Source organism: Mixophyes fleayi, chromosome 9 (genome assembly GCF_038048845.1).
Source record: "Mixophyes fleayi isolate aMixFle1 chromosome 9, aMixFle1.hap1, whole genome shotgun sequence".
In the NCBI taxonomy this organism is placed as follows: Eukaryota; Metazoa; Chordata; class Amphibia; order Anura; family Limnodynastidae; genus Mixophyes; species Mixophyes fleayi.
Genome location: NC_134410.1, coordinates 122,179,669 through 122,198,430, shown reverse-complemented (window position 1 = coordinate 122,198,430; position 18,762 = coordinate 122,179,669). Strand labels below are relative to the sequence as shown.

At 42.9% G+C, this 18,762-nt stretch overlaps 1 protein-coding gene across 1 annotated transcript in view; it reads left to right on the top strand.

Moving 5' to 3' along the window:
* Positions 1 to 18,762, top strand: part of PNPLA7 (patatin like domain 7, lysophospholipase) — a 112,726-nt gene that overhangs the window by 81,531 nt on the left and 12,433 nt on the right. Inside the window, exons 27-32 of the mRNA XM_075185421.1 lie at positions 1,844 to 2,000; positions 7,230 to 7,346; positions 7,455 to 7,524; positions 14,559 to 14,675; positions 15,710 to 15,858; positions 16,952 to 17,104. Of these exons, the coding sequence (XP_075041522.1) occupies positions 1,844 to 2,000; positions 7,230 to 7,346; positions 7,455 to 7,524; positions 14,559 to 14,675; positions 15,710 to 15,858; positions 16,952 to 17,104 (763 nt within the window). The remainder of the gene's footprint in view (positions 1 to 1,843; positions 2,001 to 7,229; positions 7,347 to 7,454; positions 7,525 to 14,558; positions 14,676 to 15,709; positions 15,859 to 16,951; positions 17,105 to 18,762) is intronic.

The window sequence follows — 18,762 nt, the reverse complement described above, 5'->3', positions numbered from 1 at the left end:
GACTTATAACATCCATAATAATAATACACACGGTTTACTAATGACCTCGTAACTCGCCAGTTTTATACTCTGACATCAGAACTTTCATATTGACATCACTTCTGTATTATATTTATACACATTGTACTTTGCCGAAATCGAAATTGCGGACAACTGATCTGACGTATGCGGTATCTTAATATTCTCCCATCTGCTCAGTCTCGTCGTTACATATACATCTCCAAGCAGACAACGGTGCCGCCGTATCCCAGTAAATTGTTCCTTTGGGTGGCGGTGCCTTTTGTTAAGATAAATCGGATTTTTAATGGTAATAGACTGTGCTGGAGGCAGCGTGTTCTGTCTGTACAGATGGTGTATCCAGGCACAAGATAAAAGATCCTTCCTTTTTAAACAAACTTCTCTTAGAAAGGCGGTGGGGGGGGGGGGGTGTCTTGCTCAAGGATCTTGCTTCAAGGTCGGGAGAAGTGAGCTATATGTAAATCAGCCGCAAATCAAGCTGACAGCCTGTAATCTGCACGTCTTCGGTAGAGAGACTAAAATACCGTTTACAATTAAGTCATAAGTAATGATATCCAAAGTGGCATAATAATGATATTCGCATGAGACTACCGAGCAACGTTCCTGGATGGGTCTTTCCGGGGGGTCTTTTTAACACATTATATATCGGAGAATTGTTACCATTGTCGCATGTTTTTATTATACAGAAGCCGTATTGGATTCTGTAAAACCAAAATTATTCTTTTTCTAAGCGGCGATCCCGTGACTAAGCTTAGACCTACTGACAAAAAGCCCCGTGTTAAATTAAATTTGACGTTGTGTTTAATTCTTTTCATTGGGGCTTTAAGATGACATTAAATATTCCTGTTTATAAATACATTAGTTCATCTGTCATGTTGGCTTACTGCAGAGGTTTGGCGACATGCTGTGTATATTTAATGCTTGTCAGAACGTTGACAATACGCAAAATGTTTTGGTTGGGATGACTATTCCCAAATAGCACATGTGATGCTCTCTGGAGTCACATTGTGGAATCCGAATTATATAACTGGGAAATGAAATGTGTAGAATATCATTGTAATCTTCATTCTAAAGACTATTACCAAATACCGGGAATAGGCAGACGATGTAATCAGCTGTTACCCATAAATTATACGTATGTTAATGGATCGTAGCCTATCGGATATGGGTTGAGATATGTAAGTAGTCCAAGGTGTAGTACTTAATACGTCCTTAGTGCATGCACAATCCTGTATTTTCTTTTATTTATTGAAGTTTTTCGTGTGTCGTGACTATTATTACTGGTTATGGGAGAGTGGACCATCTCGTTCTAGGATGAACCCTTGCAAACTGGTTCATGAACCGTATGTCCACAGGTTCTTAAGAGCTCAGGTGTTCATTATGGTTTATTGATGTGGAACGGCTGAATGGTCGTCACTGGAATGTATTTAGATCATCATCATCACCATTTATTTTTATAGCGCCACTAATTCCGCAGCGTTGTACAGAGAACTCACTCACATCAGTCCCTACCCCATTGGAGCTTACAATCTAAATTCCCTAACACACACAGACACAGACAGAGAGAGACTAGGGTCAATTTTGATGGCAGCCAATTAACCTACTAGTATGTTTTTGGCGTGTGGGAGGATACCGGAGCACCCAGAGGAAACCCACGCAAACACGGGGACAATATACAAACTTCTCACAGATAAGGCCATGGTCAGGGATCGAACTCATGACCCCAGTGCTGTGAGGCAGAAGTGCTAACCACTGAGCCACCGTGCTGCCATAATGTCTTTAATTACCTGCATATTTCAATAACCGTCCGGTTTCCCCCCTTCAGGGGCTGTTCCCAAGTTGGTATCATCAAAGCTCTGACCGAGTGCGGGATTCCTATCGATCTGATCGGAGGGACGTCAATCGGGTCGTTTATGGGGGCGCTGTACGCAGAGGAACGCAGCTTCAACCGCATGAAGATCCGAGCTCGGGAATGGTGCATGGTGAGTCGCTCCTCACGGGGCCACTTGTACATCTGATTGACCGCTTTCAGTTAAGTGTGATACCGTACTGTATGCAAAAAGTAGGAGCTGAATCTAATCTACAAGTTAGGAAACACTTGGTCATTATTTAAAAATAGCGACTTTTCCAGGGAGTGAGATTTGAAACCTGGGAACAGTCTCTGGAAATAATAGAATTATATTATTTTACCATGATACAACATTATATACATTATAATGAGTCACACTCTTGAGCCACGTTCTACAATAAATACAGAGCTACAGTGCAGTCTAATAAAGGTTCTGGGAACCTGGGTGTTTTATATCCGTTTCTGTTCCGTGTTATGGCAGCTGAATAGAGGAGAGATGTGAGGTTGGGGTACGTGGGCGCTCTACAGAGGAGGGTAGCTGAACAGGGATATGCAGGAGACTCCCTTGTTTTGTCATCCACCTCTGTAATGTCCCCATGTGAATGGGAATATCCATCTGTCCTTCCATTAAACGGCGCTCGTGTGCGAAAGCCGTAACATTTGTACAACCTCCTTTTGTACATAAAAAAGGGGACACCCAATTGCTGCAGGAACACCCCGTTACTGGAAACCATGAAACCAACTGTTAGCACATTGCGTACTAAGACTACCCATGGTTCACAAATGTCCTGCAGTGGGAAATGATCAGTATTGTGTGCAGTCTGCTACACGGTTAACGATGACGGCATTTTAGAATCTATTTACTGCAAATAAAACTGGTGGATTTAGTTCCCCAACATTGAGGTTGCAGTCCAGGTAGATCTCTTCTTTATTTGTGTTCTATTTTATTTATTTTATTTTTAATTGGAGGCAACTATATAACTGCTGCAATAAATTGGTCTCATTTATTAATGGAGCACTGGGTAAATCATTTGATGAGGACTCAGGTGACAGCTCGTTGTGCAAACACAAGATATTGGGATTAGAGATGCTCAGACTCGGTTCCTCGAGAACCGAACACACCCGAGCTGAGCAGCTCGGTACTCTCGCGAGCCCTCAGAATCGATAACGAGGCAAAACGTCATTGTTACGTCGTTGGATCTTGCGAGTTTTGGATTCCTTTTTAACATCCAAAATAACGAGAGGGTGGGCGGACCCCATTTATCTTTTCTGCCACTGCTGTGTGCCAACGTGTCCTAGATGTGCTAGGAACTGTCATGTGTTTGTGCCATTGCTCTGTCGCTTACCATCCAGCCAGGTCGCTGCAGTATTTGTCCGAAAGTGTATGACAATAATATTGTGATCTGTGAGGTGGTCAAAATTGACTGCAAATGACTTGAAATTAGTGTTATTGAGGTTAATAATAATGTAGGAACAAAAATATGTGATTTTAGCATAGTTTAGGATTTCTCCTAAAAAATCCAAAACCAAAACACACGAGGGTGGTTTTGCCAAAACCAAAACACGAAGCTAATCCATATCCAAAACCAGTTCACGGGGGTCAGTGAGCATCTCTAATTGGGATATGTAGTTTACCCCAGCGAGTCTCTAGGATACCGTCGCTTGGTTCTTCGTTTTATTCTATACTGCAGCCAAAGTGACTATATCCAATAATAATTCAATCAATCGATCATTATATGTTGTGCGATGCAGTCAGAAGGTGGCCGCTAGCAGCCTGTGTGTGTTTTGTCATTAACAGGCTCTGGTTTTGCTGTAAATTCATCTTCTGCTACCACCCTCTTACCCCCAGTGTGATACCAGGGCTGTGTTTAATCTCTTCTCTTTCTGCTTGTTAATCCCATTACCGCAGACTGCGGAGCCGGGCATTGTACATCTTCTGAGCGGGGAAAAGGTGGCAACTTAATTACTGAAACCATGAATATGTTGATCCCCTCTCGAAACTCAAGAACGTAGGCTGCGTTTATTTACACTGCAGCCGTCGCTTGGAATCGTTCCCCCTGCCCCGACGTGACCAGCAAACTTTGAGAACATTTAATCCTTTCCCTGAGAGAGCGACAGTTCTAAGTTTCAGTGTTTACCTGTGCGGAATAACTAATGTCTGCATAACTTTGTGCTCAGATCAGAAAGAGGGTCAGACCCTGGAAATCACTGGAACCGAGCACTAACGTCAGATAATTCCAGCTCGCGGTGTTTGAGCAATCCATGACACAGCCCTAACTGGGTCACCTAGAAATAATTGGGACAACTGCATGCCAAAACAGGATTTCTGTCCTCGCATCGCGCCCTGTTAGATTAGGAATGCTGCAGATCGGAGCCACGGTAATGCAATGTTTAACAGAAGTCAAAAAAGTGACAGGTTGATACGTCTGGCAGAGTATAAGGGGCTTAGCAGGGGAACAGAGGACAGAACTTGTTAAACAAGGGAGAAGATGAAATGAGAGCTTTTAACGTTAATTAGTCACATCCAGGCATCTGATATTTGCATACGGCTCCGATGGAGATATCTGGGCTATCAATGGTGACTGCATATGCGCTAATTTACTTTCAGTCCAGATTTGTTTGGCTTTTGTATTGTATTATATTATACCTCTGCTTCCACAATCACAACTTAATTTCAAAGTTCTGTAGTTCTGATGAGGTCCTGAAATCAATATATCAATCTCGTACCTATCTATCCAGCTATCCATCTCATACCGATCTATCTATCCATCTCGTATCTATATCTATCTATCCATCCATCCATCTCACTTCTATCAATCTCGTATTCATTTCGTACCCATCTATCCATATCGTACCCATCTATCCATCCATATCGTACCCATCTATCCATCTCGTACCCATCTATCCATCCATATCGTACCCATCTATATCATACCCATCTATCCATCCATAACGTACCCATCTATCTATCTATATCGTACCCATCTATCTATCTATATCGTACCCATCTATCCATCCATATCGTACCCATCTATCTATCTATATCGTACCCATCTATCCATCCATATCGTACCCATCTATCCATCCATATCGTACCCATCTATCCATCCATATCGTACCCATCTATCCATCCATATCGTACCCATCTATCCATCCATATCGTACCCATCTATCCATCCATATCGTACCCATCTATCCATCCATAACGTACCCATCTATCCATCTGTGAGGATACCACCCTTAGCTGGGATGGAAGTTACCATCTGTGGGATTCAACTCACTCGGGTAGACCAGGATATATCCAAAATAAGACTTTATTACGACAGCACAACACCACAAGATGTTCACAAGTTACAGGGTAAATGGTAGCATGTATCCTCCAGCAGCCTCCTACAGTCAGCACTCCAAAGTCATAATCTCTGTCCCTTTCAGGGTCTTATCCTCCCGCAATATTACCACTACCGATTAGCAAAACAGTTATGGTGTCTCCTAGCCTGGGTTACTAGCTCACACCAACCCTGTCCTGGTAGGGTTCTCTCCAGCGGCACCACAATGCCTGGCCCAGAGTCCTTTTCACTGATGTCTTCTACACCAGGATCCTCCAAACTAGCATCGCTCTCCTGGCATTCTCCTCCCCTATATTATTTTCTCTGTACCCAGGAAGTAGGGTCACATGTCTCAAACCTCCCCTTTACATAAGGGGCCTCCCAGTCAACAATTTAGCTGCTAGACATACTGTCCCTGTTACCTTGATTAGACAATAGAATGGCTTGACTCAATTAGCTGTTTTGGCTGGATACACTACACATGGGGTTACAATAGTACATCAAGGAATGACACTGCACGCTTACATGGAACAATAAGACTTTTGACACATTATATCAGCAGGGTTACACAATATAAGTCTGTGATACCTTTTGATACAATTACATTTATATTGACACATATTGATACATTTCCCCATGCTATTTCAACCAATATATTACTGTGGAGGCACATTACATATGAGTAGAAGTTCTAACCTCATTACCTCTCAGGTTATCTGTTGACCTAGCTAATTAACATGGGCTGCAGCTAGTTAACGCAGACATTGTTCTGATTACAAACCTCATCTCAGCTGCACCCCATACAATACACATTTGAGACAAATGGTAATTACATTAGCTAGCACAAGCAAAATGACTGCTGTTGTTCTGATATTTTCACACAGTATGGCAATATTGTTTCTATTTATACTACATACAATATCACAGGTAATAGTATGGGCAAAATGTATCCAATAACATGAAATAATAATACACATAATACACCAATGCTCTGGTGTATATACTTAGACTGGGCCAAGGATAAAAAAGTACAATAAACCGTGAGAAACGGGTGATGATTACATAGTTCTCAGTCCAGTAGCGCCCCGTTTCCTCACACCATCCATAACGTACCCATCTATCCATCCATAACGTACCCATCTATCCATCCATATCGTACCCATCTATCCATCCATATCGTACCCATCTATCCATCCATATCGTACCCATCTATCCATCCATATCGTACCCATCTATCCATCCATATCGTACCCATCTATCCATCCATATCGTACCCATCTATCCATCCATAACGTACCCATCTATCCATCCATATCGTACCCATCTATCTATATCGTACCCATCTATATACAATAGTGAATATTCTTAGCGCTTGTACTTTAGCTCACAATTTCCTGCTCATCCTAATTGTCCAGTAAACTCCTGTAAGAGCAGCTCACGCCCCCAGAAGGATGTAGTACTCGCCTCGCGGTCTTGATGACGCAAATGATTAATTTCCTGTAATTGGGTGTTAATGGCTTAACTGTAAAATCAATCTCCTTCCTCCCAAGTGTGTGTCTGCCGCCCCTGTCCTCAAATTGCAGGGACATGCTTTTTGGTTTGTGGATCATCACCCACTGACTCTCCAGGAACTGCTCCCTACACCCAGAATGGATGGCCGAGGTATCCGTAAAACAGATTTTACTGCAGCCATGTTCTAATAAACAGTAACGTGTCCTCTATAATGTAGAGAGATATATTGTCCTGTATTCTCTGCGTTCCCTATCACTTACCACAATGACACATCAGGGGATCGATGAGATTCCTGGATTTAATATTCTCTATCTCCCTGAGTGCTTCGCATTAAATAAAAACGTATTCTGGATATATAGTGTTTTATTTTTACTACGTGCTGCTATAAATACTGTGTACAAACATACGGGCATGTTATAAAATCTAATTTATCTGCATTTATTGACTGAAGCTACCGGTCCGCCATCTGCGCTACAATAAAAGATTATCTCCAGTCGTAACTTGTGCTTTTATCTCCCTCTAAGGACATGACGTCCGTCTTCAAGAAGGTTCTAGACCTGACCTATCCCATCACCTCCATGTTCTCCGGAGCAGCCTTCAACAGCAGCATCAGCTGCATATTCAAGGACAAGCAGATAGAGGTCCGTATCTGTGTATATCCTCCATTAATGCTGCGGTGTATATATGGCTGCTGTCACGTCAAGCAGAGGCGCGGTATAATCCATTCTACGTTTTTCCTCTCTCTGTAGGATCTCTGGATTCCGTATTTCAACATCACCACAGACATCACGGCCTCTGCCATGAGGGTGCACACGGACGGTAGGTGACTTCCATCGTCTACTACCCTGTATATGTGGCATTGTAGGCACTAGCGGCTCTCCGGCTAGAACTCGCTCCCGGGCGGACACACTTAAGTGAATGGGGAACGCGCCATTAATATATTAATCGCTTCTGCGGACAGGATGAGGAGCGTATTCTCTACACTTCATATGTGTCCACCCAGGAATGACTGGGTGCTATGAACGGTAACACTTCACTAGCTGGTAAATAGTTAATATTATAGATACTTGTCTAACAACACTCAAATGAATGTGTCCTAAACCCACAACCGTCTTAGGTGTAACGGAGTCAGTCTGACAGCGCACAACGCCTGTTACTAGGCCTGGTATTCTCAGGTCCCTTTCTGTCGCTTACTAAAGATTGTATTCACTTTTCCTGCAAATCTTTTAACATAAACGATGATACTATTGAGAGAATGAGAGAAAAATACAGCTTTTTTATGATAAAAATATATATATATATATATATATATAAATAAATAACGTCAGGAATTTTAAAACAAACGCCCCCAGTAAAAAATATTATAAAGGTTTAGAAAAGGGGGATTAGAAAAGGCACAAAAATGAAAGACTAGAATAAAAGCTTTGGAAGCGGGAGAGGAACAGGAATTAAAGGATAGAAGTGGAATAAAACCATGAGAGAAGGAAATGAGGAAGAAAAGAGGACGATAGCTTTGTGTTACTCCCATGTGATACAAGCGTTTTTTATCGAGCAATTATAAGGACATGTTGGTGAATTGTGCATCAATGGACTTCATGTCGGTCTAATCTAGAGGATTGTGTGCTTTAAAGGGATCAATGCAACAAATGACCCCAGGAACAATATCCGGTCTGTCACACAGAATGTTATTACATAAGCTACACAAGTGTGAGCTGCAATCTGCTTTGTTGCGTTCTGAGTGGAATGTAGTATATCTTTGATGTTTGTATTAAATAGAAGACGTCCACAAATATAAACTGGAGCATGCTGCTGGCTGCATTATTCTTCTGCAATCCATTCAGAACGATCTCCTGCAATGTATCTGATTAGTTAAGAACGCTGAGAGATACGAGATACTTTCTTATTGTTCTCTGTGTTCTTGTGCAATGTATCTGATTAGCTTAGAACGCTGAGAGATACGAGATACTTTCTTATTGTTCTCTGTGTTCTTGTGCAATGTATCTGATTAGTTAAGAACGCTGAGAGATACGAGATACTTTCTTATTGTTCTCTGTGTTCTTGTGCAATGTATCTGATTAGCTTAAGCTGGGTACACACTACACTGTTTTCATCCAATAATCAGCTGAAACTGCCGACATACGACCGCTCGTTCAAAAGTCGGGTCAGTGTGTGCAGTGACACGATGGTGGAAAGTCTGCCCAAATGGACGATTGTCGCCTCATCTGGTTGGTCGTACCGTTTAATATTTTCGTTCCAATCTCGTTTCCGCTGTGTAGTGTGTATAAACTTCCGACAGATCCACGACAATCCTCCGATACTTCCTCGACCTGGGGGGCGTGTGTATGTAAATTTTTATGTCAATCCCAGTCCACACATCACTGTGTTTTGTATCGATGTATATTGCACCTGTCTGGCTGCAGACCATTGCACTTGTGTAAAGCACGTGTGTTATTATCCTTTGCGTCTATGTCGGCAATGTATTCATATTTACTCTTTATACACTTATATCTTTATAACATATTAAATTTATGTTAACCTTTATTAACCTATAATTGTGAATTACCCAGAATAAACCACACAGTGTTCAAGCAACATATTTATTGCAAGAAAAAGGTACAAAAATTGTAACACACACACAGCCTTTCACACTGCTCGATCAGTTTATATCTATATTTTGGTCCCTGTGGCGAAATCACAATAGTAGCGGGCTTAACCTCCGAGCATTCTGGAAAACAGGCGCCATTTTGGTTATTATAACGGTACAGGTATGTGCCCAAAGCATTCACATGTCTCTGAAATACCTTTGTGTAGAACTTCTTTAGTATATTTTTTTTGTTCAATTTCTCCTTGTTTGCTAACATTAGTGGTATCAGTGGTATAAACCGGCCTTCTCACCGTTAAATCTTCGTTCTGACATAAAAAATTAGGTTATAAATTAGCATTTTACATTGCTTTATGTGACACCACATCTACACTACAGGTACACTACATGTGCTACTGACCTTTTTTAATGTCGTTGTCGTCCTGGTCCAGTACTTTGACCATCATCTCCACCACTCTTGGGCTCATTGGATTTGCTCTTTGCTCTTTTTGAGTATCTCCATCCCCCACCTTAACTTTTCCAACATTTTTTGGCCCTTCCAGCACCATCTCTGACTCTGTCTTGTCTCCGTCTCCATAGCTGCAACCCCCACTGACATCTTCTCCTCACCCGCAGCCCCCACTGACACCTTCCCCTCAACCTTGACCCCCCCACTGCCACTTGCTCACTCGCCATCTTCTGACGTTCCTCGGCGCCAAACAGGTTCCTCTGTCACTTTATACACTCTGACATGGGCGTTTGTTTCTGCTGTGGACCAATCAGAGATGATGCACACCGAGAATGGAGCATTCCATTACATACGAAGGGATTTTATTAGGGTATATTCATTGCATTCCACTTTAGCAGTTAAATGTTTTTTTCAAAATTTAATGGATATTACTGAACTTCTATTTTATAGAAATGAATGAAGAGACAGTGTTGCCTTATCTTTTTAGGCAGCTTTGGGAGTTAACTATAGCGAAAGCTCTGCCCCTTTATGCTAATGTCTTTGCTATCTCGTACATTTTCCGCAAATATCGCTTCAGTGTGTACGAAATTGAAATCATTGCTCACGACAACATGGCTGTAAAAAGTCGCTAAAGGGACGTCCGCTCTTCCCTTTATCATCCTAAACAAGGCTAATGTGTATGCAGTCCATGGACCGAGCGATCAGAACATCGATCGCATGTAAAATCGCTCGGCATAAAAAGTTGGTTGAAATTTCTGTAGCGTGTACCCAGCTTTAGAACGCTGAGAGATACAAGATACGTTCTTATTGTTCTCTGTGTTTGTGCCACTTGCTGCTGTGTCTGTATCTCAGTAACTTTGAATCCATCCCAAGCCATCAAACAGCCGGCTTTGTATCTGATATACATGGATCTATTAGAACTGTATTATTCGTACCTCCGTTGGTTGTTCCAGAATGAATAAAACATTTTTTGGTCCAAGCTAAATAGTACTTCATGTAGCCTGATCCGTAACAAGTCTGCTCTCCTAGCTGCCACCTCTCTCATCTCTGTCCTAGACGGCGTCGTTACATACAAATCCCTCTCGCATCCGACGAGTGACTCATGGAGATTTCTCTAACCATCATTAATCCTCAATTCTGCAGTTTCACACCCACACAATCCCGGATCTAATGAGTACGGAGGACCGGCTGCCCGCATCCTGACATTGTCTTCTGTGGAGCCAGAAAACCCCTCGGGGATACCCACAGAGGAGGTGTCCTTACAGGAACAATCATTATTATATCTGCTAATGTTCAGTCCGTAATCTGATGAGATTTATGCTGGGAAATTAAACAAATGGACCAAATTGCAGCTACAGGGTCTGATGACAAGAGGAAGTTATGTGGGTTTCCTATTAAAAAAAATAAATAAATAGAGGGGAGGGGGTGGAAATTTATCATTTTCTTGTCTTTAGGATTTGTACAGTGTATTATATAACGTTATATTGACATCTATGCCAATGAGCCCCAGATGGACGTTGCTTGACAAATCCACGAAAACCCCAGATTATAAAAAGGTAAAAGCTGGTGGATTTTGCAAAGTCGGTATTTTAAAACTTCGCCAAATTTTTTGCGTCTTTGTCGCAATTTGACAAAACCAGAGTTCGATACATTTACCCCGTGGTGTCTGCGACTGTCTGTCTGGTCAATGCGGATTACGGATCAGGCCCAGAGGGGGCATTTTCCTCATGCTTGTCAGCGTTGTTGTCGAGATCTGTACCCAATAATAACTAGAGTAAGCCATTGCTAGCCCAGTATTTCTTAATTGCACTAGGAGAGGACATTGTTTAGGGTTCAGGCTCAGAACAGACCTATTCCTTTATCTGTATCGTTATTTACTGTCAGCATTGATGTCAAGTTCATTTACCAATATAATAATAAAATAACCTGGAATCCACTATTCAGTGGTGAACCGACGGTCACTTACACTGTTGTCGGCTGTACTAAATGCTCTTTCAGGTTACACCCTTGGAGGTTGGGCAGCTTAAGTAGACTTCTGTACAAGTGGATCAAGAGGCCTCTCTTCCTCCTAATATTCAAAGGACGTCTCTCTTAAGCCTGGTTAGATGACATAATAATCTTTGACAAGTGTCTGCTGTGGCGACACCTCTATTCTAACTATAATTAATCAGCAGCAGCATTTGAGGAGAAGCTGAAGGAGCAGCAGAAGTTTCATGAGCCGATATAAACGGCTCCTTAAGAACAAGTTTTTGGTTACGTTATATTACATCTCTGTCTATTGAAAATGACTCGTAATAATGACCTGTTGCTGTTCCCCAAGACGCTGAGGCAGATTGAGGGTTGAATTCCACCTAGTTGCTGCCTCCTGCATCGACCGCGGCAGATTAGATGTGTTGAAAGTTGTACAGTCTTAAGACAATGTTACCAAAAATACGGCATCCCGAGCAGAGTCCAAAGAGGTTGGGTCTTTGTTTGACCAGTACCACTAGTCCTCATAGAAATCGTTAAGTGGATAGTTGGTACAATGACATTTTCAATGAGCTTCATAGCTTTGTCTTTAACCTTCCTGTAGATTTAAGGAATTGCTGTCTGAGATGAATAGAACCGAGCTGGAGTTTGGTAGCGTGAAGACACAACCTCAACTAGACCGCGAAAATCAGATGAATTAATGTCACACATTTGGAGCAGATTCAATGCCAACTTAGCAGCCATGGCTCTACTGATCTGCTGTGCCATAGGATGCTTGAGTTCTCCTACTTGGTTCACAGTCAATTGTTTGTTTTATTCTATGTTTTTGTCGTTTTACATGTTCTCTTCTGTAACAGCAGCTCAGGCACCCAATTGTTGTTCTTAGGAAGACATGATTGTGTTAGTTGATTCTATTTTCAATTGCACCTTTGCTGCAGGACTTGGCCGTGAAGACGGCAGGTATTTATCAAAGCTGTTAGTCTACATGATTTTTTTAATTGCAAAATATTCCTGGAGTGAGGTCCTTGCAAATGGGAGGAGGTGGGTTGATGATCTGGGTTTCTATCTCTACTTCCTTTGGCCTGACAAAGTCTACACATTGACTTGATATACGTTGTCTGGGTTGAGGTAGCAAAAGAGGTGGATCTGTTTGTCTCTTGGTCGTGTATGACCAGGCGTTCATCCTAGGGCATGAGGTGGTGATTGTGTTGATGTAAGGCAGCCACTATTAACACCTACGTCATCATCCTCCTCAAACTCTAGCATAGTAGGAAAGTTTAAAGAAACCTCCTCAACTTCGTTACTAGTCACCCTTCCATTCCTAAATGGTTGAGGAATTGGGGACAGAGGTGCTAGCTGCTCTACAGTGTCAGCCTCTGAAAATTCAGACATACAACTGATGGACATCCTTATACTCTCCTCCGAATTACATGAAGGCCCACATGTGTCTTCTCCAGCCTCAGTGGTGGTCTTCTGATGGTTTGAGGTGTCTGTTTTGGAGGAGACAGATCTATACTTAGAGCTAGAAAGTGACGCATGAGACATTAGGCGAGATGGATGACCTTGGTGCAATCAAGTATCAACGATATCTGAAGTATCCGGACATTCACGGCTCTGATCGAACTTCTGGATCTGGGGAAGCTTCATTTGCTCAGCTTGATGATGACCTCATACATACCGTCAAGTGCAATCATCGTCCAGCTGCAACGACCAACGGTCGCGTTCAACACACCCGTCTCTGATGTAGAGCAGGATCGGTGGTCTTTCTGCTACCGCACATTAAGTGTTTTGTGCCCAATTAGGTCTAAAACCGCCTAGTTGGCCGTCCAAGTCACAGCATGTACGGGTAACTTATGTGTACTTAAACTTGTTACAGAATAGAGCAAGGCTTACTTGAGAAGTTTATTCTCACTTTGGGAAACTGGTGGTGAGAAACCTTTGTAACAGTAGTGAACACATCTCTGTCTCTGCCCCCTTACATAAAATACAGCTCGCTATTAATCTGAATGTTGCATTAAACATCCCGTGGGTTGTGGGTCCTGTGGAGTATGGAAGACCCTGCAGAGTTGTGCCGGTCGGGTATCTGCAGATGAATAATACATGATTAGGATTTGCACTAAGTGATTAGTGGATATTGACAGACTCTGGTGGTGGGGACGGAGAAATCCCTCCGATCTCGCAATGCGCGGAGGCTTATACTGTGCTCGTAAATTAATATGTATCTTAAAATACCCATAAAGGAGCGGGTTATGTGCAAACAGGAAAACGTTTTCAGTCCTCTACACTGTGCATTCATGTGCTATGGATTACATCATTAGGACAGATCTGTTCTTGTAGCTCTTATATATTTTATTAGGTAACACTGATGAAATACTGTCATTGCCACAAATGAATAGTTGGTGGAAAAATTGGACCCATGACGTGTCTCTCACAGTGGAGGGAGATGTTGTGGCTGAACCTATATTCAGCCAATCGGTTCTCTAGGAACTAGTGACATCCTAGAGGCCCAAAGTAGCAATTCATGCGTGATGTCTATAGTTCTATGTGAAATGATTGGCTGAATATTGGTTCAGCCAGGAAAATTGTTGTTTTTCTATGAAATGTTAGGTGATGGGTTTATGGTGAAATTAAAAGCACAACTGCAACTTTTTCAATTTCTGTAAATATCTTGGTAATAGTTTGATGTAATTGGTGGTTGAAAAAACCTGACGTCAGCGTGTGTGTGTGTATATATATACACAATATAACATCCCTGTAGCTGTATACTGTGTGTAAGTAAATACGATGCCCCCTCATATAGGCTGATTCCTGTTGCCGTACTTTCTTTATTTGCAGGTTGTCTGTGGCGATACGTCCGTGCCAGCATGTCTCTCTCTGGGTACATGCCCCCTCTCTGTGACCCCAAAGACGGGCATCTGCTGATGGACGGAGGATACATCAACAATCTCCCAGGTACACAGGCTGACGGCCTAGCAAAATAGTGATTCACTCATTTACAGGGTATAAAGTACCAGCTGCCATCTCCCACTGACAAGCCATTTACTGTCATCCGCCTGGCAGATCCTTTTACTGCCTCCCCCCTTATATTGTATATAAGCCCATAGCTACAGGAGGGGATGCCCCTGGTATTGGCCTTGGGCATTAATAACTGACTTGCCAACTCTCCCGAATTCCGAGTAGGTCTCCCAGACTCCCAGGAGATTAGGCAATTCTCCCGTATCCTGCTTACTTCTTAATGAAGTGGGCAAGATGGGGGCCTCCATGACTCGTTTTGACGTGACTCGCGCCATTTTGGTCCTGCCCCCATGGCGAAATGATGCAATCACGGCAGTACATCGCAGGTGGTGGGGCCAAACTAGCCCTATTTACGGCGCTCCGTCCCCTCTCTGCAGCTGTGATTCACAGAAAGTATGATTAATAACACATGGTGCTCTATACCGGTGCAGCCAATCAGACATTTCCTTTTATTTTCTAAATTGTATTAGGAAAACTGACAGCTGTAATCTGATTGGTTTACGTGCTTCTGTTGTTATCATTAGGGGTAGTGTGGTAGCGGAGTGGTTTAATGGCGCACATTTGTACAACTTGAGGCCCCAGATAACAAGTGAAAGCTTTTAAGTGTCTCTCACCCCTCTGGGCACATATGTTCAGAGAGAGAGAATTGGAATGTTGTGGTCACTCACTGTAAATAAAGTTATCCTGAACTTGTATCATCCTGTGTCAGCATTGGGCATTGTGGTTACTTATTCATGGCTGTAATTAAGGTCAGTATGTTGTCAAGAAGTGTAGCAATGAGAGGGGAGTGGGGTGGACATTAACCCTTCATGAAATACAGAACACGTCCCGGTACAAATGACAGTTTCCTGGCTTCTGCCATGGACAGTTCGCCGTAGATAAAGGGCTTCCTGTTCTCTCATTAGCCGCTGCCGTTCTGCACAGCAAAGGACGTATATTGGATCTGTAACATTTATCTTTCCACTACATAGCTGATGTAGCCCGTTCCATGGGGGCGAAAGTGGTGTTGGCCATTGACGTGGGCAGCAGGGATGAGACGGACCTCACAAACTACGGAGACGCCCTGTCCGGCTGGTGGCTGCTGTGGAAGAGGTGGAATCCGCTCGCGGAGAGAGTCAAGGTGAGGTCTCCCCTGGATGACTGGGAATCAAACTTGCGGCTCTCAGGGAGACGCGCGCTGGGGGGTGCAGACTCCACCCAGTGTCTAACATAGGAAGCGATGCGTTAATCTCCGAGCAGCCATGCATTCAACCGGAATAAACAAGAATAGATTTTGTGTGGAGCATTAACTAGCTTGAATGCAATTAATGTTGTTGTTTAACCCCTTAGCTGCACAAGGAAATCCATGTGGTGTCCACAGAAGGGTTAAAAATCTTGTTTTCCACCATTTAGCACCACTGTTAAAGGGACACTTGTGAGGAAGAGGCAGACTCGGTGTGTCTACATGCACAGCACTTAGATCTCACTTTATATCATTATACTCAGTCCTGTAGCTGAGCTACAAGCAGTGAATAAGGAACAATGGCTTGCAGCACAGTGATTGAGCGATTGACACGGCAGGAGGGCAGTAACGCTACAGAACAGCTGCACCTCCAACAATAACATAGAAATTGTGTGGATAAAACTCTACAAAAGTCTGAATTTTTACTATCAACTATAGACGTAGATGGAGAATATTGAATCTTATAATGTACAATATTTATAATGATGACATAAGAATTTGGAACTCATCTCTCTCATTCCTGCTAATCCACCCTCTCGTGGCCTCTTCACACGTGGCTCTGAATGTAATTGCACAATTCCTGATAACAAAGGTTATGTTAATGACATGTGAGATTCCCAGAGACTGTGTGATGATTGTATCACTGTGATACGTATCTGCAGGATGACTTTAATAAACAAGGGACAGAAATGTTAGTTAACTGCAGAACTCTGCTGAGCTAAATTGTTCATTTCTGAAGTGATCTCAAAGGAAAGCGAGTGCTGTAATGTAGAACATGATTAGGCAACCAGCAGATCTCCAGGTGTTATGAAAGTCCCGACTTGGCAGGCTGGGACATGTGGTTCCACATTGGCAGGAGAACCACTAGCTGCATACCTGTGAATGAAAGGATTATCCCGGGGAGGGGGGTCTGGATACATGGGGATGAGGAACATGTCAAGTTGTACCTCCACCTCCCCTTCTGCTCTCTAACTGTGCCCACCGCCTCCAGGTGCTGAACATGGCGGAGATTCAGACGCGCCTGGCATACGTGTGCTGCGTGCGGCAGCTAGAGATGGTGATGAATAACGAGTACTGCGAGTACATCAGGCCGCCCATCGACCGATACGGGACACTGGAATTTGGAAAGTTTGATGAGATCTGTGTAAGTATCTCACATGTTCCCCGGAGTCATGCATGTGTGTGTGTGTGTGTGTGTGTGTGTTTGGAGAGGGTCTTGTGTCATGTCATAAAGCACCACCAGGGGGCAGCTCATCTGTCCTGGAGACAATCACACCCCACCAACACTATTACAGGTATATGTAAGAGTATATGTCACCCAGACAGGCCCCTTACCAGTATAGCGAGGATCTGCCCCATTCATCTGTACTTGGGAGACCCCCTGAAGACATGGCGTATGTGCTATGGATGGGCTACAAAGTATATTCCTGGGACCACCCTGACTACGTCTTACCCCCCCATTCATTTACTGTTTAAATAAGTTTTACCACCAGCAATGACCACGTTTCCAGCAGTAGGGAACGCTGTGGTTTTATCAGGTCCTCCTTCATGGATGTCTGATTAGGCGCCAAGAGAAGAGAGTCTTGGGACATGTCCAAAAGTGGATGTAGATGTACACGACGGGCACCACATGGTCATGTAGAAACATAATTATCACTGATGGGCAGGAGGAATCCTGTTCCAGCGGTGGCCTCCGTATAGACCAGACATGGCAGCCCCAATACATTCATTTTACAGTTATAACGACCAATTAGATTAAGTGGTATAGCTGATGTAGTTTTTATTTTTGTTTTACTGATTTATATCCACCCCTCTACATTCTAGTGAGTGTTGGCTCAGTGTTGTACATCTGACAGTGCAACAAGCTCTGTTATATGTTAATTTACATGCGTATTTATGTTTCTTTGACACATCGTTAAAAGCCTGTTGATTTTCAGTCCTTGGTCTACTGAAATATTGGGGGGGGGAGGACTTGTGGATTCCTCCCCCGACTCTGTGCTCACTCCTACAGCATATTACAATTCTCTGGCTTATTTCTATGGAACAAGGTTTAATTTGAGTGTATGAGAGAGTTTAATTACGGTTTTAGGCAGCATGAAAGCTAATAACAATCATCTGTTCTACAGATCCCAAACCTAAATATTCCTCTCTGCTGAAACGAGGGGTATTTGCATTTCTGATGAGAATTGTGCAAAGTAATTGTATTAAGTGCTTTATGGGTTACAGTCGTTTATCAGTCCGTGAGTTAAGACCTCGTCACTTCCACAAGGAATCCTTATTTGGTCTCTTATGCGGATGACTTCCGACAATCTCAATTAGCATAAAATACATATTGTCCTTGTACGACCGACCCCTGTCATCTCCCGCGGTACTAGAGCCATTCCTGATAGCATCCACAGTATAAGTCATCGCAGACAGGACAAAGCCTGTGGTAGAACTGTCTGTATTAATTAAAACCGCTCGTACTTTGCCTTTGTTAGGATGAAATCCATCTCGGACACCCATACAAAAGTTTTACAGAGACATTAAACTCTACCTGACACCAAAAAATCCACATTCTTCTCATTTCTTAGTCAAATATATATAGGGGCAATTCAATGGACTGCCTTGTACGTGAGAATAACGCTGACCGCGGACTATTAGCGTTCGTTCGGTAATTTTAACACTGATGTTTGCTCGCAGCTCTTCAAAGCGATATTGAAATTACCGTACTAACGGTAATAATGCGCGGGCCGCGTTATTCTCACAAACAGCGCGGTTAATTGAATCCCCCCGCCCCCCCCCCCCCATAGAATCTCTCAG